The sequence below is a fragment of the Polypterus senegalus genome, chromosome 11 (assembly GCF_016835505.1).
Source record: "Polypterus senegalus isolate Bchr_013 chromosome 11, ASM1683550v1, whole genome shotgun sequence".
Taxonomy (NCBI): Eukaryota; Metazoa; Chordata; class Cladistia; order Polypteriformes; family Polypteridae; genus Polypterus; species Polypterus senegalus.
The window spans coordinates 104288197-104315699 of record NC_053164.1 but is presented as its reverse complement, the minus strand read 5'-3'; the positions used below and the strand labels follow the sequence as shown (position 1 = coordinate 104315699).

General features: G+C 38.0%; 1 protein-coding gene across 6 annotated transcripts in view; it reads left to right on the top strand.

The window, feature by feature from the left end:
- The window catches only part of cald1a (caldesmon 1a), a 304498-nt gene that overhangs the window by 196328 nt on the left and 80667 nt on the right, over nucleotides 1-27503 (top strand). For 5 of the 6 annotated variants that reach the window (XR_005635608.1, XR_005635609.1, XM_039769419.1 and 2 more), the window contains 2 exons: nucleotides 15986-16132; nucleotides 20213-20660. Coding sequence is in view for 4 of the 6 variants with exons in the window: in XM_039769419.1 (XP_039625353.1) it covers nucleotides 15986-16132; nucleotides 20213-20660 (595 nt within the window). In the remaining 2 variants the exon portion in view is untranslated. Of the gene's footprint in view, nucleotides 1-2514; nucleotides 2635-15985; nucleotides 16133-20212; nucleotides 20661-27503 lie in introns of those variants that run through there. The other variant, XM_039769420.1, reaches the window with a different exon arrangement.

Below are 27503 nucleotides of genomic sequence, written 5' to 3'. Positions count from 1 at the left end.
CTCTAACCACAGCACAATGGAAGCTGTTGTATTGTACTTGCACCTTTTGTAAAAGTATTTGATATTTGGCCATCAGCATTCACACATTATACAAATCATGTCTACATTGTATTATTTATTACTAAAACATGAAAAGTTTCTGTTTTAACGATGTGTTTACATAGATGTTGTAGACACAAAACACACATCAAATTATTTACCGTTACAATTCTGGGTAGCTCACTCCCAGAAAATTAATCAAGGCAGGAACTGGGAGAACTTCTTGCCCTTTTTGAGGTGGTGGGGGGGATGGTATAGCAGGCTGCTTGCTGCTTGGACTTATAGACACATTTAGAAGACGCTGACAGAGAGGTGCAAAGGGATTTAAGGTGGGCCGGACTTATAAGTTTTTTTTATTGGCTCTGGTAATTCTGATGTTAAAAATCAGACCAAATAATGACTTGCACGTCACTGTGAAGAAGAAAAACAGATACTCAAATAGAGGCTTCTAAGTAAACTCTCACTGTGTAAGAGTAAGTGCTCTATCAAGAAATAGCTGCAGCACACAGAAACAAATATAATTGTTTATAAGCAAATCTTCTGCAGCTTCTTACTGGATTAAGTTCTAACCTTTCAAATAAAAACAACCTTAGTTACCAAATGAAAATTTGGTGCATACTTAGAGTAGGCTGTGATCAATTTTGGCAGGGGTTAACATAATAGGGGAACACAGAAAAACCTGGAATACAGCATTTAACAGGAAAAAATGTGAACTTAAAATAGTAAGTAAATTAATTACTTTGTGTCCTTTGTAAAAATAAATAAATAAATAAATAAAATGCCTTATTATCAGTCAGGGAGATCGATGTGGGTGGTTTGAAGTTTGAAGCTCTTGGAATTGTTTATCAGTCATGTTCTTAATGCTCATTTCATTATTGTCAAATGGAATGGCTTTTCAAAAAGGTTGTTTATACTAGAAAAACAGCCTAATAATACTGGCCTAGGTAACTACCAGTGCCAATACATATCTAGAGACCCAATATATATCCAACCAGTTTCCAGTATCATTAGTCAGAACCTAATTATGATTCTAGACTCATTAATTACTCCTGAAACACTGATTTGTTTTCTTTGTTATTGCATATTAATAAATGTATTTTTTCTTTCTTTTTTAATGTTAGTTAAGATGAAAATAATTGCTCGTTATAGCATTTTATTCACAACTATGTGCAGTCTTTATGTTCTCCCTGTCCCAGCAACAGGATTTTTATTGTGTATTTGGGTTTTCTATCAAATCTCAAAGACATACAGCATATATAAGTTAGATTAATTAGTAGCTCAAGTAAGTTAGTGTGATTGTGTGCATGAGTGTGCTCTATAAAAGGCTGGTCATTCCTTAGCATCTAGTTTTGCCTGAATAGCTTTTGGGTGCGTATAACCACTAAGCAAAACTTTGTTGAAGTAGCACTTACTGTACTGCACTTAATCAAACTGCCTCTACACACCTAGTAACCTCAAATTCAAATAAATCTTAAAGGAATCACAACTGTTGTGATGGATGGACAGGGATCCTGCCCGAATGGGACACCCTTTCCAGGAGAAGACTGGGGGAATGGGCATACTGTCAGGAGTACCTCCCCCAGGACACGATAGGGCAGCACCCTGGGTTTACATCGGGGCCATAGAATTGGGGCTTGGAGGCTCAACCCAGTAGAGGTCCGTGGCCACCGCCAGGGTGCGCATGGACAGCTCTAGAGTCTGGTCATGCAGTACTTCTGCCACACCCGGAAGTGCTGACAGAAGAGGAACAGGGTTCCGGTGCAGCATTTTTGCCACACCCGGAAGTGCTGCCGGATGTTAATCAAGGGACACCTGGAGCACTTCCAGATGCTCTATAAAGAAGGGCCGTCTCACTCCATTCCGAGGCCAGAGTCGGGAGGAGGAAGACAAAGCTTTAGGAAGAAAGCAGTAGAGGAGAGACGGGAAGAGAAGGACTGAGTAGTGTTTTGGGGCACTGTGTTTTGTGCTGGATACTCGTGTAAATAAACGTGTGAGTTTTGGACATACAGTGTCTGTCTGTCTGTGCCCAGGGCCTGGTCTTCTACACTTTTCAAATACAAATGAGCAGCAAGCACTAGAGGAAAGATAAAATACAAAAATGCTGTCCAACAGTTTTAATACTAATTTAATGAGTGTTGGGAGTTTTGCTAAACTTGGGGCTTTTTTAAAGTAACAAAAGCTACATTTTAATTTCAGTCATGTGGATGTTATTAGTATCAAGTTTATAATTGAATATTTACTTCACGTATGCAATTTGAATGCTTATTAAATTACAAATACAAATTCTTTATTTATTATCAAAAAAAGAAAACTACTGTGAGCACATTCCATGTTGACAGTGAATTTTGGAAAGTCCCACAGTGTATGACCTTGAGTAAGATCCAGCCATTTGGCAGCCAGTCATAATGCAATGACTAAAAAAAAAACATACAATGAGCTAATGTATTTATTGCTTCAAGAGGTGCAAAGAATGCTGAACCAAAGGCCACTGCCCTCTTTGAAACTGCTCTGGCCTATCACTGGTCACTAGTTGTTTTTAGGCTCCAACATGGCTTTTACATCTGCTAGAAAAAATAAATGGAAAGCTCTTTTAAGGTAGGTTTATTTTCAGAGGTTGATTCTTTAAATGGGTTAGTGTAGGATGGTTAAGTGTGTTAGCTGTTTGTTCTGGTCAACAACCCCGAAGCACAGAAGCACAGTGCAGTACTTCAGCATATTTAGTTATGAATGTCTGTGTGGAATGTCTTTATAAATTAATCGGGAGACACAGTTTAGTAGTCATGTTAGTCTAGAATTCCCTGCCTATATTTTATGCGTCTACTCTTCTTAATTTATCTGCTGCTCTTCTTTGATGCCATGCGCGCAATTATGTGGTGTTTTATGAGCTTAGAATATAAAAAAGTTAAAAAAAATATTGTTTGTCCCAATTTGAATCAAGAAAAAAATCTGACTCTTGCATTATATATAAATACTTTTTAATGAAGCAAATGACTTTTATAAGTCCCTTTTCAACCTTAAGAGATTGAACTGTAAATGGTGTAAACCTTTGAGAAAATTAGCAAAAAAGGTGTGATTACTTTTATATCTCCTAAACATTACTGACCGTTATTATATCATTCTTATCTAGCTGACCTCATAAGGGTTCATTGTTGTTGCACATGAATCTACTGTATGTGATATATTAAATGTTAATTTTTTTTTTTTTTTTTTAAATATTTCGCCTCATGTTAAAGGTTAAAATTAAACCCAACATTCTAGGACCATAAAAATGTGAGTTTAATTCAATGGCAATGAAATTGTAATACTAATCATATTTCACTATCTTTTGCCCTGTTTCATCTGTCACTTCATTGAAATAAAAATAAGCACTTACTAAATGGGACTGCATATGTAAAACTTGATATATTGTGAGTTTACCTGTTGACATAAATGTATAATTATTTTGTGTAAATGATAATTCTCACTATCAGGATGTGTGACTCTAACGGTGATATTAGACTTGATATGGCAATTAACTAAAATCATTTAAATATGGGTTTAAAGAGACTGACATTAACCTGTTTTCCTGTTTAGAACAGGTCTTAAGGTCACATTGTTTCAAGTGGGTGTTGATAACACTGAATTACTGGGAATTTTATGCAATATTTCCCTATGAACAGCTATTTCCTTTTGTGTATAAAGGTTGTAGATTGATACCGGTTCTGTGTCATTTTAGTTTTCTGCCATGTAATAAACATAGAACTAGCGGTGGATTTATTTGAAGTAGGTGTTTCCCACCCTTGATTATTTCTTACCTTATGCCTGATTTTGTTTAGATACAGTATGCTATGGCTCTACACTGAGCAGTGGGGATTTCTTTCTTGATTTTAAGGAGGTAAAAGTTGTCAGGTTTTTGGCTATAGACGTTGTTATTATGGTTACATTCAAAGCTGTGTTCTATTAAAAGTTTGCTAGATTAAATACAGTAGTTAACAAAAATAAACAATTGGTAGTACTTTATATCAAAGTACTCTCTCTAATATACTATATCATATATAATGTAATTATCTTTACACACTTATTTCTTATGCTAGTTTACTGAATTAAAGTTAAGTAGCTTGTTACAAGGGTCTATTTTTAACAAATTCCCTAAGGCACACATTTCTGAAATTCTTGTATATGTGAGTATAAACCTGACACCTAAAATAATTATACACTACATTTATCTTGCAGCTGGTTGTTTAATGATAACTCTAATTATCATTAATTCAAATGCCGTCTATGAAAATACTGTATAATAAAACCGTGCACTGGAAGCCTGTATATATACAGCAAGTACATTTCCCAAAGATGGCAAAGGTTATCAGAATCAGGTAGGGTTTAAGCAGCTGCCTCAAGTAAAAGAGTTCAGATAAGTTGGTGTCTTTAAGACAGAGAGCAGAGGTGTGCTGGTATCAGAGGCATTTTGCACATTTATTAATTTGGGTGCATCGACTACAGAAATCTGCATCTGCTATGGCTGTTGTAAGAAGAATGAGTCAGAGACATCATAAAGATTTGGGGCAGCCACCCATACAATTGAATCGGCTGCAAAAATTAGTTTTAAAGAGCACGATGTGCATAGTTCAGAGTCCAGAACAGAACTGCCTGTACTGAGGCAAGATGGCAGTTTTAAAGGCCTGGAAGGGAAATTACTTCATCTTTGGAGGAACTGCGAGTGGTCTCCTCATGCCCGGAAGTGACGTCATCCTTGGGGCCAGCAGCATACGGGATTTCCTGGAAAAGGTCTGCAAGGGACTGAGAGAGATAGTCAGTCAGTACACTCAGCCACCCCCTGGCCTGGTGTAGAATTACTAGTGTTTAGGCCCTTCTGCTGATTCCCATGCACACGTGTGTGACACTGTTTATCAACAGCAAAAAGAACTTGTTCAATTAGTTATTTTCACTTCCTTTTAATGGAGTGTGACAGCATACCATTTAGCTTGAATTTACATTCTTTGTTTCTCATTTTGCCAGTTCTTTGAACCTCACATTTACTCTGTCATTGTAACTGAGTGACAGAGATCACACATAGCCAGTGCCAATGCATCATTCGCTTGTAATCCAGTCCAGTTTGTAAAATATTCCAATCAAGTGCCAAAGTATGATCTGGCTTTACAGAATTTGTATGTTTATTTTTAACATATGGAAGGTGTTCTATTCACACATGATGTGTCATGCACTTTTATAACAGATTTGTTTGAGAGACTTTTCAGTCTTAGACAGTATCTATTGCTGCCACAGACTTGCTATTGGTCCATTGATGCTAACAAAAGAGACTTTGCTCTTTGTTGTTTAAATCACTACTTCTACTTGGAATTTTGCCTTAATGAGGCTTTTGATTTGTTTTAAAATGTCATAGTCATTGAACTAGTGCTTTGTGGTATGACCAAAATTCTATATCACGGTATTTTTCAAAATTATACCGGTTTCATGGTATTCAACGGTATTTTTTTCCCATGCATGAGTGGATGTTAACCACATTTTCCACTGCAATTACTGCAGTAGACTGGCTAAGAATAACCTTTTCCACTGTCATGAGAATTGTACATTTTACAAAAAAAAAAACATTTTAATGTGCACACAAGTATTAATACAGATTTGCATGGCCCCATAAAGTGATAGTTTTCAAAGGGGTGTCACTAATGAAGAGAAGGGATCACATTGCATGACAGTTGCAGTCAAAATATAGAAACTTTTTATTGAACAAATTTTACAAACAGCTTAAACTAAGATTTTGACAACATGTTTTCAACCATCCAAAGAGGCATTTAGACTTAGTAAAATATCCAGATGTGCTTGTCAAAAATTGTATTGCACTGAACATGCCTTAGAAAAGGAATAAATAGTAAATATTTTTGTAAACCAACTACACTTTCTGTTAATGTTAACAATCTCTGTCCACTGACACGTTAAAGTGACTTTTTAAACAACTTTACCATCATTAAACAGCATAATATTTAGACAGATAAATAATAACAATAAAATAAATAATAGTGCAACTTCCAGTAATAATACTATTACTTCAAGATTTCAAGCCCAGGTGTATTACACAGTATTCACCAAATAAAAATAAAACAAAACAAGTGCAACTTGGTGATGACATGTTTACCAACTGAACCATCATTAAGGCAAATTGCATTAATATGGACCTTGCTTCAAACTAAGCTATGTACATAAATAATAAAACTGCAACTTGCATTTATAATGCTGTTTGAGGTGTAGCCCTACAGAATCGTATTAGGACCACAGTGAAGAAAAAAAAATACGGACACAGGGAAGAAAAAAAAAACTATATGTCAAGAACAAAGTCGACATGTTGACTTTATTCTCGACATTTCCACTTTAATCTCAACGCTTATAACTTACGACAGGGTTTGAGAAAATCTAGTAAATTAAGTATTCATTTTAAGATGACGTTTAGTTTACAATGTTCTACTTTAATAATAAATTACGAGAATAAAGTCAATATGTCGACTTTAATCTCGGCAAACATCGACAATAAAGTAGAAATGTCAAGAATAAAGTCAACATAACGTCACACTATTACACAGTACCCAGGTACGGTACACAGTATTGAAAAAAATAAAACAAGTACAATTTGGCTTGCTGTATTATCCAGTAGTATAGAAACAGTATTCACACATTTGAACATAATGGTCCACATCTGACCTTTTAAAACCAAAGTATCTCCAGACAACAGACCTGATTCCTTTTTCCACCAAAAGTTCTTTTGTGTCATCATGTTCAACTTTATCGTCTGCTACAGCTTCAGTTTCGGAATGTTCTCTGTCCGTTCTCACCGCGCAATACATCCACTACTGCATGTACTCTGTTACATGCCTGTTTAGCATTGTAGCAGTGAAAATGAGCCCCCACACAACACTTCCACTAATGCATGCACTCCATTGCATATGTGTTTAGCGGTGTAGCAGTGAAAAAGGTCCCCCTTAAACAGTTTCCCACTGTGCCACGTGCTGTAGTGTAAGAAAAATCCATATCATAACAAAAATAAAAAACTGTTTTTGGTATGAACCGGTATACCGCCCAGCACTACATTGAACCATAAAATTGTTCCAAGTGACATGTAAGCCAAATTCATTCAGTTTGGTCTCCATACATACAGAATAATATATATGTCTGGAACTACAAGACAGTTGAGGTGTTTTGAGTATTTAATTAGGAGTCCCCAAGCTACAGTGAAGTACAAGGCACTGCTCACTGAGACAAGACCACCATTATTGTTCCGTGGATTAATTCTCTTGGAAATACTGAGGTGAAGACAAAATATCTAAATCTGAGTCAATAATATACTGCTCAAAAATTAAAGGAACACTTTTTAATCAGAGTATAGCATCAAGTCAGTGAAACTTCTGGGATATTGATCTGGTCAGTTAAGTAGTAGAGTGGGTTGTTAATCAGTTTCAGCTGCTTTGGTGTTAATGACATTAACAACAGGTGCACTAGAGGGGCAACAATGAGATGACCCCCAAAACAGGAATGGTTAAACAGGTGGAGGCCACTGATATTTTCCCCTCATAATCTTTTTTTTCGCATTTGGCTATGGTCAGGAGATTCCAGGAGACAGGCAGCTACTCTGGGAGAACTGGACAGGGCCGTAGAAGGTCCTAAACCCATCAGCAGGACCTCAGTATCTGCTTCTTTGGGCAAGGAGGAACAGAATGAGCACTGCCAGAGCCCTACGAAATGACCTCCAGCAAGCCACTGGTGTGAATGTCTCTGACCAAACAATTAGAAACAGACTTCATGATGGTGGCCTGAGTGCCCAATGTCCTCTAGTGGGCCTTGTGCTCACTGCCGGGCACCATGGAGTTCGATTGGCATTTTCCATAGAATACCAGAATTGGCAGGTCCACCACTGGCACTGTACTTTTCACAGATGAGAGCAGGTTCATCCTGAGCATGTGACAGATATGTAAGGGTCTGGAGAAGCTGTGGATAATGTTATCCTGCCTGTAACATCATTCAGAATGACCGGTTTAGTGGTGGGCCAGTGATGGTCTGGGGATGCATATCCATGGAAGGATGCATAGACCTCTACATCTAGACAACAGCACCTTGGCTGCCATTCGGTATCGAGATGAAATCCTTGGACCCATTATCAGACCCTATGCTGGTGCAGTGGGTCCTGGGTTCCTCCTGGTGCACAACAATGCCTGGCCTCATATAGCGAGAGTATGCAGGCAGTTCCTATAGGATACTGGAGGATGAAAGAATTGATACCATTGACTGGCCCCCACACTCGCCAGACCTAAATCCAATAGAACACCTGTGGGACATTATGTTTTAGTCAATCTGACACCTCCAGGTTGCAACTCAGACTGTTCATGAGCTCAGTGATGCCCTGGACCAGATCTGGGAGAAGAACCCCCAGGACACCATCCGTTGTCTCATTAGGAGCATTCCCCAAAGTTATCAGGCATGCATACAAACACGTAGGGGCCATACAAAGTACTGAGTACAATTTTGATTTGCTGCAATGAAATTTCAGAAAAATGGACTAGCCCGCTGCATTATTTTTTCACTTTGATTCAGCTCTCTGTAGGTTGGTAACTTTCATTTCCATCAAACGATGTGGCATCCTTTCATTCCTAACACATTACCCACTCCATATCAGTACAGATATCCAGCATGATTTTTTTTCCCCATTGAGATCTGATGTGTTTTCATAGTGTTCCATTAATTTTTTGAGCAGTGTATAATAAACTAATAACTATAATGCCACTGATGTTCTCAACAAATGAGGGGCCTTCTCTTGTTATCTATACTCATTATTTTCTGCTTGGTAACCAGGTCTCTAACCAGTTACATTATTTAAAGTTTACATCAGTGGCTTCTAATTTCAGCAATAACCTTTTCTGCGGAGTTATGTCAAAGATTTTTGAAAGTTGTAAATAAGTTGTATTTCATGATTTTTAATTCTGATTGTATGTAATATGTAATACTTCTGGAAGATTGAAAAACCTACATTTAATACATCATCCAGCTGAAAAAATAAATAAATAAGTACAACTAAATAAGGATGAAAATATTTAATAGCAAGGTATTATGTCATGCTCAAAGCTACAACAACACATGTCCTAAACCAGGGGCAGGCAAACACAGTGGATCCCGCAGCTGAATTATCAATAATGACTCAAACAATGGTCCGTATAGATCTGAAGTGTGTCTTTTAACCCAAACAGAATCTAGCTTGTGTTAATGACAAATATTATCTTTAAAAGCAGTTGCACTAATAAATTGTCTAATTATAAAACTTTTTTTTATTAAAAGCCATTAAGAGCAATGCTCAAATACCAATAAGAGAGTCATTTTAAAGCAAAATGAATTTGCCTATGACATTGTTTTGATCATAAAAAAAATTGCTTGCTTCTGCACAATATGTTAATAAAAAGTATAATTACGAATTTTGCAGCAATTTCTTCACTGCAAAAAATTGTATCTTTTAGTACACATTACTTGCAGTAATTGTTTGTGAGAAGACCTGCTCCAAATTGTACTACCAAATAATGAAACACATTTAAGGTACAAGAGGCAGCCAACCAAACTCGTATCTACTTTAATTAAAGGATAAATGTCTGTGTGTCTGACTGTGTCCATTCAGTTGCTATGTCGCCGTCTTTCCAAAGCATGGTACATCACAAACTTTTTTAGTAATAAAATACATTCCTTTTGACAGCACTACCAAATATATAAACCTTTTCGTGCACCATGCAACCTTGGAAACAAATACTAATATACAGTCCGTAGAAATCAAACAATGAAACTTTAGTAAAACTATTTTTAAATTTACTACTACATTGGATTTTACTGGCTTTCAACTGTAGGAATTCTGAAACATTATCCAAATTAACAGCACAAAGAGTTGCAAAATCTGTCTTACAGCACCTAAAGTTTTTACAACAACTTAAAAATTCATCATAGGCTGCAGGTCTGGTGAAGTCCTCACTTCTGTTTGAACAACTGACTCAGATTTTAATAAATTTAGAAGAATGGAAAACACTTAAATTAACAGCACTCTACCAAACCTGAAATGATCTCCCTTGAAATCTGTACCTTGTGAAGTACAGCCCGGAAACAGACAGGTAGACATGCTGGTTTCGCCACACACACGTTTATTTTCACTATTCATATACAAGAAAGTGAGCATAACCCAGTGCCGCAGCACCAATCACCTCTTTAGTCCATCCCTCACAGTCCAATGCCTTTCTCTCTAGTCTGCCTCCACTCCTCTCCTCCAAGACTTTGTCCTTCTTCCACCTGACTCCAGCCATCAAATGGAGGGGGGCGGCCCCTTTTATGCAAGCCCGGATGGGCTCCAGGTGCTTCCCGACACTCCTCCGCGGACACTCCCCTGTGTGGCGGAAGTGCCAGCTGTGCACCTGGAAGCACTCTGGGTGTCTCCAGTCTTCTTCGCCCCAGCACTTCTGGGTGTGGCGGAAGTGCTGATGTCCAGAGCTCCGAAGGCAGCGGGGCGCCCCCTGGCAGCCACCATGGGCCCCTACCCGTGGTCCCAAGAACAACCAGGGCGGTTGTCCCCACATGGTCTGGGCAAGGTGCAAGCCCTCCTCCGGTCCTCCTGGGTTGCCTCCCCAGCCGTCTCTGACAGTGCCCCATCGACAGCGAAGACCCGTTGGGTGGAGCAGCACGTCCCGCGAGGGCAGATTCTCAATGATGCGGGTCCTACTGCGTGTCTGGGGTCCGTTTCTGCAACACACAGAAAAACGGGGGCAGAGCCGCTGCCTGGACACCACCACCGGGCATCCTCCTGTGCCACGCACTGGCAGCGCTCCTCCCTCCAATCGGTACCCCCTCCGTGGGTTCCATGCCCCTCAGCCGACTCCGGGGCACCCTTCTGTCTCCGCAGAGGGTGACCATGCACTGGACATGAGCGGCCTGCCTCACATACTTCCTTATCGTAGGAACCGCTTCCTCCTTTTACTCTGGGATGCTTTGACGGTCTGGGTCTGCCCATGGCAATAGCACAGCCCCGATCCATCTGCGTCCCTGTAGAACGACGCGAGGCTGCGGCTGGCGCAGGACGGAGAGCACTAGGACCTGGGGCACTCATCAGCCCGCGTCCTGCCAGCCCCCTCTCTGTCTCTCCCCTCGTGATGCGCACAGTACTCAGCACCGCGTACACTGTTGGAGAACCCCCTACTTCTTTCCATACACATGGTTCACGGTTCTTTTCGGTAGGCTCTCCTTTATTCTTTACGGGGGCGGCTTCACGTACCTTCCCTGCCGCGTCCATCCAGCTGAAGACTCCAGTGTCGCGCCGATCCCCCCACTTTCGCAGCGTCATCACGGACGCGACCGCCTTCACCTCCAGCTCCTTTAATCCTCTACAGAGGACGCGTATCACCTGCAATAGCGACTCTGCGGGCTGGAGGCACTCCTCCAGCTCACGCAGAACCGCCAGCAAGCACAAAGGGTCAGGTGACGGTTGCCTTACCTGGCACTCAGGCTCATCCGTTGACAGCCCTCTGAGGGGCCTTTCCTCCGGCCCAATAGGGTCCTTCCTCGGCACTAAACGGACATTCCTTGGTCCCACCTCCTTCCAGTCATCGGCGGGCACACAAGACACACCATCCAATCCCGTGCCTGTCTTGGGGAGGGATTTCCGGTCCGCGGCCATTTTGGCTTTTTTCCTCCTGGTGCGGTGGCATGCTGGCTCTTTTAGTTGCAGCGTCTCCTTCTCAGCTGCTGCCACCTCTGCGCTGTCGAACGCCCGCAGATCAGCATGCAGTTGCCACTGACACGGATCCGGGCAGCCCCTGCCTGCAAGACAAAACGTAAGTTTGACCCCGCAGGGCCGACCGTCGTTGGGCAGGGCACTTACCTCCTGGGTCCCGTCTCTCCGAGGCGCTTGCCGAGGCGCGGCTTTTCTTGCTACGATGCTGTCCCAGATGTCCTCAGTGACAGTGTGCCTGCTGGAGCCCACTGCAGTCCGGCAATGTCCATTGTTATTTCCCCGCACCAAGGGGATATGGCCCTTTTGTGGAACGGTGGCGGTGAATCGCTCTCGCGGGGTTGTGCGTGTGCTGCTCCCGCGGCGCGTGTGTAGGCTTACCTGCTGTTCCGGACTGCCCACAAAATCTGGGATGCCATTGTGGCATTATTATTATTATTTTTTTTATAATAAAGAGATTAGTTAAAGATCATTCACTGCATAAACTAGAAGTGTAGATTTATATAAAATGTAAAAATGTAAAAAAAAAATAGTTTTTTTTTTTCCTACAGGAGGTCAATTATTTGTTCCTTTGTCTGGTATACTTCTGATTAACATAGAGAAATTGTTTGCAGCTCTGTTCAATGTGCCGATAAAATATATATACCGTAGATCCCGGAATACAGGCCGACCCGGTATATTAGCCGAACCCCTTCTCTACCTACTAAATTACATGTATTTGCCGATGACCGGTAATTAAGCCGACCCCCTTCTCCAAGCGAAATTTTCTAAATTTCCTTAAAAGTGTCTCTTCGGGTATATTTATAATGTTTATCGGCGAGAATTTGAGACTGCCGGCATTTTGATATATAATATAATGTGCATAATTTACCAAAACACCAATCATTTTCTAATGTACTAACCAAAAGTTATAAAAGTGCCAAGCCTACTTGATTAAGCTAGGAGCATGGCGGCACGCATGGTCATGCGGCTCAGGGCTCTCCTTTTTCAGTGCACTTTTTTGTTGTTTTTGTACTTTTTTTTTGTCCTTGTTTGTGCACGATCGGTTTGGCGAACATCCGCTACACCATTCAGAACCTTGTAGACATCGGTGTCCAGAGCCAGACATCTGTTTCAAGTGTTTTTCATCACACGCACAACATCCCAGACGACATAGCGAGACCAGCGGGCTCTCCGTGGATTGTTGTCGGGTCTAGGAGACAACACAGACGGAGGAGGGAAAGAAAGCAGAAGCGGGGCCGCAGATCCGGCGTTATGCTAAAGCTAAAAACAACCATACAAGCCCTATACAGAACTTTTTTCTGCACTGAAGGAGCTGCTTTTAATCTCATTGTAGATGCGTATAGTGACAATAAAAGGCATTCTATTCTCGAAACAATTTCATACTATACTCACCATTTAATTTGACATCTTTGGGCTGCAGTAAGGGAGGAGATATTTCCACACAATCCATCTTCGTTTCGATTGCGATCGCTTACTTTTACCTTCTCTTCCTTCTTTAGCAATTATGTGTCTTGCTTGCATGGTCTTAATGAATTATATATATAGGTAAATCACTGCAATGACGGAAATTACATTCACAAACACATGTATCTGGGCTCCGACTGACGCTACTAACACTCTCGGTTGTTTGTTTACAATCGCAAGCGGATACACGTGACCGCATCCGTTTCATAACGCAAGATGTTGATCGTAAATCAAAACAAAAAATTTCATTTTAAACTTCCTGATAATTTATTATAAATTTTATTAATAAAATCAACAACTAAAACACTTTTTTGAATAAATTCTTTATTTAATTTAAAGTACCGGCATGCAAAGTTACTTCTTCATCTGAAAGATGGCTCTGTGGTTTCGTCATTATTTACTTCCGTATTCATCGGCAAAACCGGCATTGCGCTGGAAATCTTGAATCTGAAACGATACTCGTTGTATAAACCAACCCCCAAACTCCAAGCCAAAAATCTAGGACGAAATTCTTGGCTTATATAACGGGATCTATGGTATATTAATTAAAATGAAAGACAAGCTGCTATAAAAGTTTATGTTACCAGATGTTTATACTATGCTAAATTGTCACTCTTTAAAAATGGCATTTCAAAGCTTATATTTTTAAAGCATTGCTTCTGAACATAAATAGTTACACCCAGTTTCATAGGAAATAAAAACCTCACACATACGAGGGATATCGTAAAAAAAGGTTACAACAGCTGTTAAAAATCGAAAAATGAATATATTTCAACCAAATTTACAGGGTATGTTCCAAAATATGTGTTTATTTCTCAACATAATAGCCGTCAACTTCGATGCACTTCTTCAGCCTGGGCACCAGCTTTTTTATACCCTCGTCGAATACGCTCCGCTCCACCTCCGAAAGCCACTTCTCCACTGTCTCCTTCACCTCCTCATTGTTGGAAAAATGTTTCCCACCCAAGAATTCTTTCCATAAGTTTCCACAAGCTGACGATGGATCTCGGCCGCGGATTCGCAACACAAAGTGAGGAACTTGATGACCGAACGAATCTCGCATCGGTGATATGTGGAGCAAACAGCCTCAGCAGAGGTTGACGAACTCGCTTGCTGTGATGACATTTCACAACTGACTGACACGGTCCCGGGCTTATTTTGACCGTTCTGACCCCACTACATGCAGGTATGCCAACCTTCGAAAAAAAAAATTCCCTGCACCCTCCAGGGAACTTGTAACCTTATTTTCTGGATATCCCTTGTATTTAACTTGTTTAATTCCTAAACCATTTTCATTTTATGTGTTTTAAAGCCTCCCCTTTGCTGTCTAACAAAATGGTTTTCCCACTTTCCACTCTACCACAGAAGAACCCAAACCACCCCTTACCAATCTTTCTCTTAATTAGTCTTTCCTTTGGAGTATCCATTGAGTCTTTACCTAAATTAATCAATTTCAAATGAATTTATTGTCATTATACCTTACAGTAAGAACTGTAAAATCTAATTGTTGCTAGTCTCACTTGTGCAGAAATATGCAGCCACAATACACTTTTACAAAAGACAAAACCTATGCAAATCATAAACAGGTTGATGAAAAAGCAATATATATAAATAAGTGTGCACCTGCATTAGATTAAAAATAAATTAATAAACATCAGATATGAACATGTAAGATGTATTAGACAGAACAAGCAACAATCAGCCAATGCAAGTGAATGAGGTACAATTAGTGAGAATTAAGTTGGTTTCATTTGATTTGCCTAAAACAATAATATAATGCCATTTAGGGTCCAGTATTATCTAAATAAATATGAAGGGGATTGTTTTGTAAATCAAAACTTCCCACTCTTTGGTCTTACTATGGTTAGAGTAAGAGACTTCGCCCACTTAGTCTTTTTCAGAGTAGATTGTTTCTTACTATTTTAATAGATCTTGGCAGAATTGCTATATCTGACTTCAGAGAAGTAAAATGTCAATACATTGTTTATGCTGAGTTCATAACTGAGGTCTTTAACATGCAAGTTTAAAAAACTTAATAAATGTTTTTTGTGTGTTTTAGAATTTATTTTTCAAGATAAGGAAAGAAAATCAAAATTTTCCATCCATCCATTATCCAACCCGCTATATCCTAATTACAGGGTCATGGGGGTCTGCTGGAGCCAATCCCAGCCAACACAGGGTGCAAGTCAGGAAACAAACTCCGGGCAGGGCGCCAGCTCACTGCAGGACACACACACACTAGGGACAACTTAGAATCGCCAATGCACCTAACCAGCATGTCTTTGGACTGTGGGAGGAAACCGGAGTACCCGGAGGAAACCCATGCCGGCGCGGGGAGAACATACAAACACCACGCAGGGAGAACACGGGAAGCAAACCCGGGTCTCCTTACTGCGAGGCAAATTAAAATTTTTAATTTTGTTATTTTCTGTGAAGTTTGTTTGATTTTAATTTTTGCCCCAAAAACAGTAATGTGTCATAATGGCAGTGCATTAAATAAGATGAGTATGACTTGCTCTTTCTGTCTTCCTTTGCTGAAACCTTCCCACCCCTGGCCACCTTGCCTCTCCAACAAGCCTAGGATAGAACACTTGGGAGTCAATATCCTTTTACATGCCACTAAGCATGTCTCTGTTTCTATTCATTACATTGTTTCCTTTCTTTATAAACTTTCAGCATAGAACCAGTCACAAAGAGTAAATGAGATAACTGCAATATTAACTTGATCCTTTTTTGTTTCTGACATAGATTGGCTTACCAGAGAAATGACGATGATGAAGAAGAAGCAGCTCGTGAAAGACGCCGCAGGGCTCGTCAGGAAAGATTACGCAACAAAGATGATGATGAGCCAACCATCTTGAACACAGACAAGGCTGAGGTCAATAATCAGAACAGGTATTTATTTGCAATGCCATGTGTTATCTAGAATAAATGGTTTGGACTTATTCCACAGATGCATCTTACCAAAAAACACCTAACATCACTGACACTGACCACAGATAAATAACATCATGGCCTTATCTAAACACTGTCTTTAACTGAAAAAATAACAAAGTTAAGGTTAATAAAGAGTGTGCCTCCACAGTACACTGCAGAAGGAAGTGTAACAATAAAATATCAGATTTTACGTTAGATGTGAATACATATTTTCTGTAACAATATAGAAGGGATAATACACAGTGTTGTGAATGATTCTTTTATGGTGAAAAGGATTTTGGGGATATTGGTCCTTAAAATATAAATCCCTTTTCTAATGGGAAGGTTTTTTTAATGTGGGCCCACAGTATAATTTTAATTCTCCTTCATTAATTTAGGCTACCTATTGTTGCACTAACCAGTATTTAGATGTATAAATTTCACAGTTACAATACACTTGCACCCAGGACTGTGGTCCACCATGTTACTGTCAATAGTTCCTTCAGACTTCATTCAGGTATGACTGTTACTGTAGCCTTCCTATTGGGCAGTTTTCTCTTTCCTCATTGCTGATTGACCTAGATAAGAAAGCAAATTAGTTCTCAGTCACTGTCTGTAAAACAGAGAAAACATGACAGCATGAGAGTAGCCTATAATTAATTTAAATCTTTAAACATTATTTAAATAGTGTCATAATGAAAATAAAAAAAAATTGTGGTAGTGTACACCATATAATCTAGTACTTATAGTTTAGTTCTTCCATGCGGTTCTTCTTGCATTGCTTGAAATGTCGGCAGTAACTCAGAATATTCTTGATTTGACTTCCATCTCCTCCTCTTTTCTGCACTTGAGTAATTTCTTTTACTAATCTTGTAAAGATCTTTGCAATTATTCAAAATCCATAAAACTAAAATCATTTTTCCAAAATAACAGCATTCTTGCATAAGTCAGAAACACTTTTTAAACCATTTTTACATTATGGTAGCAGTACTGTATTATATATTTAATTTTAACCAGTACTTATTTTCTATCACCATAAACATGGACAAGCAATACCTTAGACTTGCAAAACTGCAGAACTTTTTATATTTTCTACTTAAAGTAATTATCACGATATTCAGGTAATTTTAAAGCAAACACAAAATCATTTATACACAAGGTACAATTTTCAGTGGACAAGTAACATAAGTTGTTTTAATATGACAGGTTGTTTGACAGTACATTCTTTAGATATGCAGCAGCAGGAAACTACAAGGTTACGTTCTAAAGTCAAAATGGCTATATAGGGCTTAATAAAGTTTTTTATTGGAAAGTTATGGAAATGGTATAAGTGGCTAAGTGATTTTACTTTCACAATTCAAGATTATTTTGTAAGTTTGACTAGCAATAATGAAAAAGCCTAGTATGAATGTGCTTTATGATGAACTGGCGTCACATCTATGACTTTCAGTATGTTTTGCTTTGCTAGTCTGCTGCTACAGGGTAGAATTATGGCAGGGGATGGGGCCACTGCATTTCACAGTTGGGATTTGAAGTAGGTGAAATAATTATTTTTTTTATTTAGTATATCAGCAATGGTAAAATATTAACTGGACCCCAAGTTTTCCTGGGGCTGATTGCAATAGTTTTAGAGTCCAACACAAAACTAGAAAGTGTTTCATCAGTCAGATAATCATAGACATCTGGAATTAGTTACCAAGTATTATTGCAGTTAAAAGTTCTCTGTGGACTTTAAAATCCTGATTTTTAAAGTTTAATCGAATTTGGATACATAAGCTAGACAGTTTGACGAAATGAATCATCAAAGCTTTTCTTATGCACTTACTCAAAATGTGCGACACAAGATCACCAGTGTGGGGACTGTAAACACAGTCTGAATACCAGTACACAGTAGCTGTTTTTCTCTCCTTTCTGTTGTCTTTTACTGTTATGTAATATGACTTTCTGTGCTAAATGTCTAAGACAGGTTGAAATCTAAGTAATCAACGTAGACGTTAGTGTTAACGTTTGCGGTGCACCATGCAATGACTATGTCTCTATTATATGCCATTTGGTATGGGATTTGCAAAAGCGACATTAATGTTTGTTATGCACTGTCTATTGGAATGACAAAAGCAATGCATTTTATTACTAAAAATGTTTGTGATGTGCCATGTTTTGGCAATGGCATTACACTCATCTTTTGGGTAATGTGCGTGTTTTTCATCTCCAATTACAAAGTAAAGGATAGGTACAGATTTCAAGGTGGGATCATTTCAGGTTTGGTATAGTGCTGTTAATTTAAGCGTTTTTCATTCTTCTAACTTTACAAAAATCTGAGTCAGTTGTTCAAACAGAAATGAGGACTTCACCAGACCTGCAGCCTATGGTAAATTTTTAATTTTCTGTCCGAACTTTAGGTGCTGTAAGACAGATTTTGTAACATTTTCATCTCTTTGTGCTGTTAATTTGGATAAAGTTTCAGAATTCCTACAGTTGAAAGTCACTAAAATCCAATTAAGTAGTAAATTTAAAAATAGTTTTACTAAAGTTTCATTGTTTGTTTTCTACGGGCTGTATATTAGTATTTGTTTCCAAGATTTTAAGCATGGTGCACGAATGGCTTATTTATTTGTTGCTGACAAAAGCAATGCATTTTATTACTAAAAATGTTTGTGATGTGCCATGTTTTGGAAAGACAGCGACATAGCAACTGGATGGACACAATCAGACACACAGACATTTATCCTTTTATTAAAGTAGATAGAGTTTGGTTGGCTGCCTCTTGTACCGTAAATATGTTTCATATTTTGGTTTATTTCCTGTCAGATAATTTTGCACACTCAAAAATAATATTTTTAGATATCTTTGGCATGCGTGTTCAGCTTACTGTATTTAATAATTTGGAAAACAGATAAACAAGTATTATGATATCTAGACTTCAAGGTGGCATTTGCTTGGCCTACAACAGTTGATATACTGTATTCCCGTGTTAGGCCTTCACCCACTGTTGGCCATTTACCTTCATGTTTTGGTGAGACAGACCTGGTGCAGGATAAAAATATCTTGTCATGTGGCAAAAAGTCAACCAATTAGAACCAGAATCAGTGAACAGGAAGAGAGTCATTTTTGGGCATTAGCCAAAAATTGTAAGGAAAAAGATAAGATGAAATTCAGTATTGAATTAAAATGTAAATTGTAAAATATAAGAAATTTAGAGTACCAAAGTAGCTGAGTAGTTAGTAACCACAATGTGCTGACGTTTGCTTTTAGATGAGGGAATAGCTGAGTGGATGGATGTACAAAACTAAATGTGTTTGATTACAGTTTTACCACATCACAGAGAATTGTGCTTACTGTTTTTAAATATATAAGTAACTTGCATTTAGTGCAAGAATGAATTGACATCTTCACACTAATAATACACATCAAAGCAATTTTTTATCTATCGGCCATTTTTCTGTAATTCTACTAGAGCTTTCATTTATACAGCAAATAATCTGAAACCTTGTTTGCTTATGCCTCAAGTATTTATGATAAATATCCTGTAATTATAAAGGCTAAAGAGAATTTAATATTTTTGGTTATAGCAAATAAAATGGCCACTCTTGCAGTTCAACAGTCAATAAGTAACTAGTCCTAAAATCTTGCAAGATATAAAGAAAATTGAACAGTGAAGCCCAAAATAATTTTTGTCCTTAACTTAATATCCCTAACTATTTTTCTTGCTGTTAGAAGGATTACAGTACACTACTTGTAAATATGAAAGAACAACTAATGAGTTAACCTGTAGTTAAATTCATACTTGCAAACATCATTTTGGTTTTGTTGATATTAAGGTTGCTTTGAGATTTTCTATTAAGGAAATGGGAGTAAGATTATAGTTTTAAGATTGGATAATTGCACATTTGTAGACCTGGAGCACAAATAACTTATCTAAATATTGAATATTAGAAATGAGAATAAATAATGTATTTTACTGACTTTCATATAAAGGAATGCACATATGATTTTCTGCAGAAAGTTTTATTTTGACATAAGCAAAGTATGTATTCTTACTTGATTTCTGAATTATTTTAGTCTGACTGAAGATGAACCTAAAAACGCCAAAGAAACAGCGGAAACAACAGAGGAAGACACAGCTCTACTAGAAAAACTGGCCAGACGAGAAGAAAGACGTCAAAAAAGGCTGCAGGAAGCTATGGAGAGACAAAGGGAGTTTGATCCCACCATTAGTGATCATAAAGTGACAACTACAGAAGAGAAAGTAGAGGTGAGAAGAGGCCGCTATGGAGAGGAAGATGTCGAGGAGAAAACAGAGATAAAGACTTACCAATATAATGACTGGAGAGAGAAGGAAGAAGAGAAAAGGGAAGAGGAGAAAGTTGAAGAACCAGTTCAGGAGGAGGAGGAAGAAGAAGAAGAAGCAGAAGAAGAACAGGTTGAAGAGGAACCCCAGGAAAAAATCATAGAAGAGATGAAGGATGAAATTGAAGAAAATCAGAAACATTTCCGTCTAAGAGAGGAGGTTGGTCATGGGATTTGAAAATATCTTCACATGGGGCTGTTTGTAATGATAATGTATATTGTGGCATGTTACCATTACTGTTTAGTTTTTTATGTAGCCAAAATGATAAGGTAAACATAGTTAAGATGATAGTCTTAAGCTCAAATTAAGAATGTAACATAATTACCAAGGGGAGCTGAATGAAGCATTCAATCAATTTGTTAACAAGAAGCTGTTTGTGTTCCCTTATTAAGCCATTTCTCAGCAAAATGCAGTTGTGCTGTGAGGTGAATCTAATATATAGTTGTTTTTTCTGTGCAATCTCTGCAATAACATCAAAATGATATGACCAAAGTATGACATATTGAAGAATTTTTTACCAGTTACCTGACTTTATAAATTGACATTGTATTATGAGTTATAGTAGTTGCTGGACTGACCATTAGGTAACAAATTGTACTGGATTCAGGTTTTGGAATATAACATTTGACTGTCATATAACTAATCCTATAAGATCAAATGGGGTTTATTAAGGGGTATCAAAGAGAGATTTAGTGAACAAATAAGATAGGATAGACATTTATTTTTGAGAGGTGGTATAGCCTTAAAATGGCCTGAAGAGTAACTTGAAGAATTGAGTTTGAAATTTATTTATAGTGTGTAAATGAAATTTGGTCTCCCATGTTCATGATTCTTTTTTTTCATAAAATCTTATATGACCTTTTTTCCACTGTCAAAAGCTTCCACCATATTCATGAAACATCTGAATTACTCCTCACTAAAAGTGTTTTGTTTCAAACATATTTCATTACAGCTATCTATTCTCTTGTTATCCCATTTTTCTTAACTTGAAATTTTATTTTACTTACCAAACATCTTAAGCATTATGAAATGATTTGACATTCTTCTTTCATGTATATATCTTTGCTTAATCCTAACCTCTTCTTTCTATATTTATTTCAGTGTTTCTTTATTAGTTATGCAAGGCTACCAGGTATTCTGTACCATCCACTGCTTGGAAGGTACTGTATACTGAATAGCTAAATCACATTATGGTATGGCAACTGCACTATGTTGGACCAGAAGTCCTTATAGCAAGCATATTGCGAAAATGGTTTAGTTAATTACTAGGACATGTACAAGTCAAAAGGTGCCTGAGGAAAGCAATCTCCATTGCCCAACATACAGTACCGAAACAACAGACTGTTTTTCCCCACGTTGTCTAGCAAATGATTTCATAGTTTCCAGTGATTTACCAATTTTAGTCCTATTCTATTAAAGGATATGTTTATTTTTCAAGTCAAAGTTATTTCTTCACAATCTTAGTGTATATTAATTTGCCACAAGAAACTGTTCTAAAGTGGAGAAATATTTTATAAATGTATATAATACTAGGGTGTTTGCCCCCCTGCTCGCTTCGCTTGTCAATCACCCCCGGCCTGCGCTATGCACCAGCCACGTTAAGTCTGTGCTGCTGCAGTGCTGTGTGATCCGCTTCTCTCACGGCATTTCGAACATTTTAAAGCCTGTACAGCAGCTGTCCTTTTTTCTCACTGCCTTGTCTCTACGACGTTCTATTTTGTCATATACTCTTTGTCTTTTATTTCTAGCCCCGGGCGTGGTTAAATCTCTTGGCATAAAATCTCTTGATATTTTTTAGTTTATAATTTAAAAACATAATAAGAATCTGAAAATCTAACAACATGACATGAACGTTTGATAAATTCTGAAAAGGATGATACCAAACATATAATGTATATATACACTCGCCTTAAGGATTATTAGGAACACCATACTAATACGGTGTTTGACCCCCTTTCGCCATCAGAACTGCCTTAATTCTACGTGGCATTGATTCAACAAGGTGCTGAAAGCATTCTTTAGAAATGTTGGTCCATATTGATAGGATAGCATCTTGCAGTTGATGGAGATTTGTGGGATGCACATCCAGGGCACGAAGCTCCCGTTCCACCACATCCCAAAGATGCTCTATTGGGTTGAGATCTGGTGACTGTAAGGGCCATTTTAGTACAGTGAACTCATTGTCATGTTCAAGAAACCAATTTGAAATGATTCGAGCTTTGTGACAGGTTCATTATCCTGCCGAAAGTAGCCATCAGAGGATGGGTACATGGTGGTCATGAAGGGATGGACATGGTCAGAAACAATGCTCAGGTAGCCCATGACATTTAAACGATGCCCAATTGGCACTAAGGGGCCTAGTGTGCCAAGAAAACATCCCCCACACCATTACACCACAACCACCAGCCTGCACAGTGGTAACAAGGCATGATGGATCCATGTTCTCATTCTGTTAACGCTAAATTCTGACTCTACCATTTGAATGTCTCAACAGAAATCTAGACTCATTAGACTAGGCAACATTTTTCCAGTCTTCAACTGTCCAATTTTGGTGAGCTTGTGCAAATTGTAGCCTCTTTTTCCTATTTGTAGTGGAGCTGAGTGGTACCCGGTGGGGTCTTCTGCTGTTGTAGCCCATCCGCCTCAAGGTTGTGCGTGTTGTGGCTTCACAAATGCTTTGCTGCATACCTCGGTTGTAACGAGTGGTTATTTCAGTCGAAGTTGCTCTTCTATCAGCTTGAATCAGTAGGCCCATTCTCCTCTGACCTGTAGCATCAACAAGGCATTTTCGGCCACAGGACTGCCGCATACTGGATGTTTTTCCAGTTTCACACCATTCTTTGTAAACCCTAGAAATGGTTGTGTGTGAAAATCCCAGTAACTGAGCAGATTGTGAAATATTCAGACCGGCCCGTCTGGCACCAACAACCATGCCACGCTCAAAATTGCTTAAATCACCTTTCTTTCCCATTCTGACATTCAGTTTGGAGTTCAGGAGATTGTCTTGACCAGGACCACACCCCTAAATGCATTGAAGCAACTGCCAAGTGATTGGTTGATTAGATATTTGCATTAATGAGAAATTGAACAGGTGTTCCTAATAATCCTTTAGGTGAGTGTAGGTTTTAAAATAAGCCCGATTTAAAGCATGACAAAAAAGTCACATAAAATCGTTACACTTTTAGGCTTAGGATTTTACAGTATATTTATAGATATGTATAATATAATATTCATACTTTGAAGCCGCAAAGGTTTCAATTTAGGTAAACCATCCCTATTTCTGTGGCATGACTATATCAACATAAACTTGACGTAACACATTTTATATAAGATTCTTGGTACCGTTCTCTTGAGGTAAGGATATGTTTCCTGTTTGATCATCTGCTTGCAGTGGCAGTCTGGGTCAAGTCTTGACATTTACCCTGGGCATACCCCTAATTGTGGAGCACATACTGAATCATTTAAAGCTTATTTATTTAAGCCATTCAGAAAAAAAAAAATCATTGTATTTCGCATTAAAAATTGTTCACATTTGATTCAGTAGTCTAGTGACAAAGAGGTGGAGTACACATGTAGCATGCAATCAAGTAACAAGATCTGCAGATGTTATAGTCATACATTTAGTTTTAGTCAAGTTAAAGCTTATTAATTTTTAGATGTTTTAACATAGGCAGAGTGGTAGCACATAGCTGTCATTCCTGCCTCACTGCTGTGGAAGATTACCTGTTTTAACTTAAAATGGGTCAGTAAATTTAGTCTTTCATGTGCTGTGAAGTAAATTATACCAGTCCCCTTTTACCAGGTATACAGCCTTGTTATGTATGGAAACATAAAGGCTGTGAGTGATCATGTGACATTTTTCAGTAATTGTTTAGTTGAATAGAGACAGCAATTTACACATTGGTATCAACAGTTCATAATGTTAGTAACAGCACTTGCAGGTGTATTTTTGAGAGGAAAAGTATACACTAGGTGGGCAGATTCAGTCCTGGAGGGCTGCAGTGGCTACAGGTTTTTGCTCCAACCCAATTGCTTAATAAGAAGCCCTTATTGCTCAAGTGACACTTCTGCTTCACTTTAGTTGTCTCGCTAGTTTCAACTTTGAACCCTTATTGCTTATTTTAGTGTCAAACAGTTGTATTCTTGGTTTTTAATTATTAGCCATAACATGCAAATGACAAAGGAAACCAGCATTTCTCCATTTAGCTTGTTTCAATTTACACCTGTGTGTATTTATCAGGCACTATTGGGTTTAATTAAATACTTGCAAGGAAAGTGAAGAGAAAAAAGTGAAGCACTGAGAATATCTCGTCTGTGTTAAACTTCAAATCATTTGGATGACATCCTTAGAAAGGAAAAACAATCTAGGATATGTGAATGACCTAACGTGGTAGAGTTAACACACTAACAAGCCATGAAATTAAATAATTGACAAGGATTGGTTTTTAATTAAGCAACTGGGTTGGAACAAAAACCTGCAACCACTGCGGCCCTCCAGGACTGAATCTGCCCACCCGTGCACTAGAGGAAACCATGCTTCTGGGGCTGAAAAGGTTCCATAGTGGAAGACAAGTAGTGAGATGAAGCACACACCTGATCTCCTTTTAAATTTACTGAATCCCACACACTTTTCTTGCTTTTTGTTTTTTTTTTCTTCCTAAAATGATATAGATGTACTGTTTTGCAATATGTGTGAAATCTCAACAAAAGCATCAATAGTTGATATACTCTTGGCTTGAAAAATGGATCTGTTCAGCAATTTTAAAGTTCTTGGTTTTATGTTTGAACCCTGTATTGTTCACTGCCATTTTAATTTGCAAAAGCAGGCAAGGTTATTTTGCAAAATTAGCAAAGGTTGCTTAATTTTAGAGCATACTTTCATGAGGCAAATTAATATATGCCATTACTAAAAAGAAGTTTTGACTTGAAAAATGTCAAAGTTATCTCTTAAGCTCGTAAAATAAACATGTCTGCTTAACATGGTCTGTGACCAAAAACATCCGTTGTGCTTTACACTGCCAAAATATCTGTACTACTTATTCAACCTACACTACCGACTTGTGCTTTGTCACTATAGACTTGATTCTTCGACAATTGCTGCTATATGTCATCCTGTATGTTAGCTACTTGCATTGTTAAATTATTAACTTGTTCTGTCTGGTACATACTGTATATCTGGTACATATATACATGTTTGGAAATCTGTTTTTTGTTGAATATTTATTGTGGCCTCAGTGTACTGTTACTACAGTATTTTCTATTGTTACTGTATGGTCAATGATTCCACACCAGTGGGATAAGCAAAAAATGCATTTCATTCAGGAATACATTTCATTCAACTCATGTTTAATGACAGTGAATTGACATAAAATTACTTTAATTGAAATGACATTCTATGACCAACTGTAATCCAAAATAACTCGGCAGATGAAGGTCCTATTTGTTTTACATTATTTTTTTCTCTGGAGTTCCTGAAATTGTAGAGACACTTGGTAAGATTTAAAATCTGATGGAGTCCTGATGGTTTTTCGTATATTAACCAGACCTCTTCAATTAACAAGTGTTCTCATTGCCCTCTAACTTAAGACAATTCTCCGTCAAATGGTTAGACCCTGTAAGATATAAGCATACACGGCCACATCCCTTACACTTCATTAGTGCCTTCAGTGTACTTTTTCTTTTTCCTGTTAAGAATTTCATGTCTGACGTTTTATTCTTCATTTGCTCATAATAACTGAAATGAAAGTTTTTTCCTTCCACTCATTCAGGTGATAGAATTTTAAAGTGTAAAATGTACACTTCATAAAATGGGTATTTGTTTTACAGCAGTGGAAATTACAGTATATTCTGTACGTTTTTCACTTGGATCTTGAGAATCCCTTTGATGCTTTCGGTTTTCCACTGGGATCTTGAGAATCCCATTAATTCATTCCACAATGTTTGTCATAAATATTTTAATTTTGTTTAACATAAAATTTGAATAATTAAAATATTGTCAACAGCTATTAAGAGTGTTGTCTTAATAGATGCTATTAATGTACAACTGCCAGTTTTCTCCTGTAGTACTTTAGTTCTGATCAGGAGGTTGTACGGTAAATGTCACAATTGCATCATAGTTCACATCTGAAACCAAATCCTTTATAGTTTTTCTTTTGATGATGCACTGATTTATGTCAAATTCTTCAATTTCCCTGTCCATTTTTGGAAATATTTTTGTTATAGCTATCTTGCCTCCATGACTACACAGCCTCCACACCATGAGTAAACAGGTGTGTGTGTGATATCCCAGTTTTGTTAGCCTGGTATATGGTTGCTAAATCTGTATTTGCTCAGGATTTTTTCTTTTCTTTTTTTATGTTTTTTGATGAGGAACTTGTATTATGGTGATGTGTTATTGTCCTCCACTTAAATTGTTTTTTTTTTAAATATTTTCGATAATGTGCCAACTGTCAGTTTTAAAGACATGTAAAACATTAATTATTTTAGCTGTGCTGGTACCATTCTGCAGGTGCTACACAATACTGGCCTTGAGCTGTTTCAACTGTAACCATGGTCAGATTGGCTGCCAGGACGAATGTTTTACCTTGATCTGCCCCATATTACTAGAGCAGGTTAAGGTCTTGCCGCAGAATCTTTTAAGCTGTAGTATGTGATGCTGTGATTCCCATCTTCAAAACTAAACTCACTGAAATCAAATAACTTAATAAATCAAAAAATAAATGAGACATAGCAGTGTGAGGAGAAAGTTGCCAGGGCCTCTTTTAATATCTTAATTAGATTAGATAAACTGTATAAATCCCATGGGGATATTCAAAAGTATACAGCAACAAAAACATAAAAACAAGAATACAGACTCGGACAACCGATCAAGCAATCAATAAATAAACTTCTCAAGTACATCAGGTGGAAGCATTGAATTGCCTGATAGTAAGTGGCAGAAAAACCCCCCAGAGGTGCTTCTTAGCAAGCAGTGGTGAAATGAACCTTTTGCTAAAAGTGCTA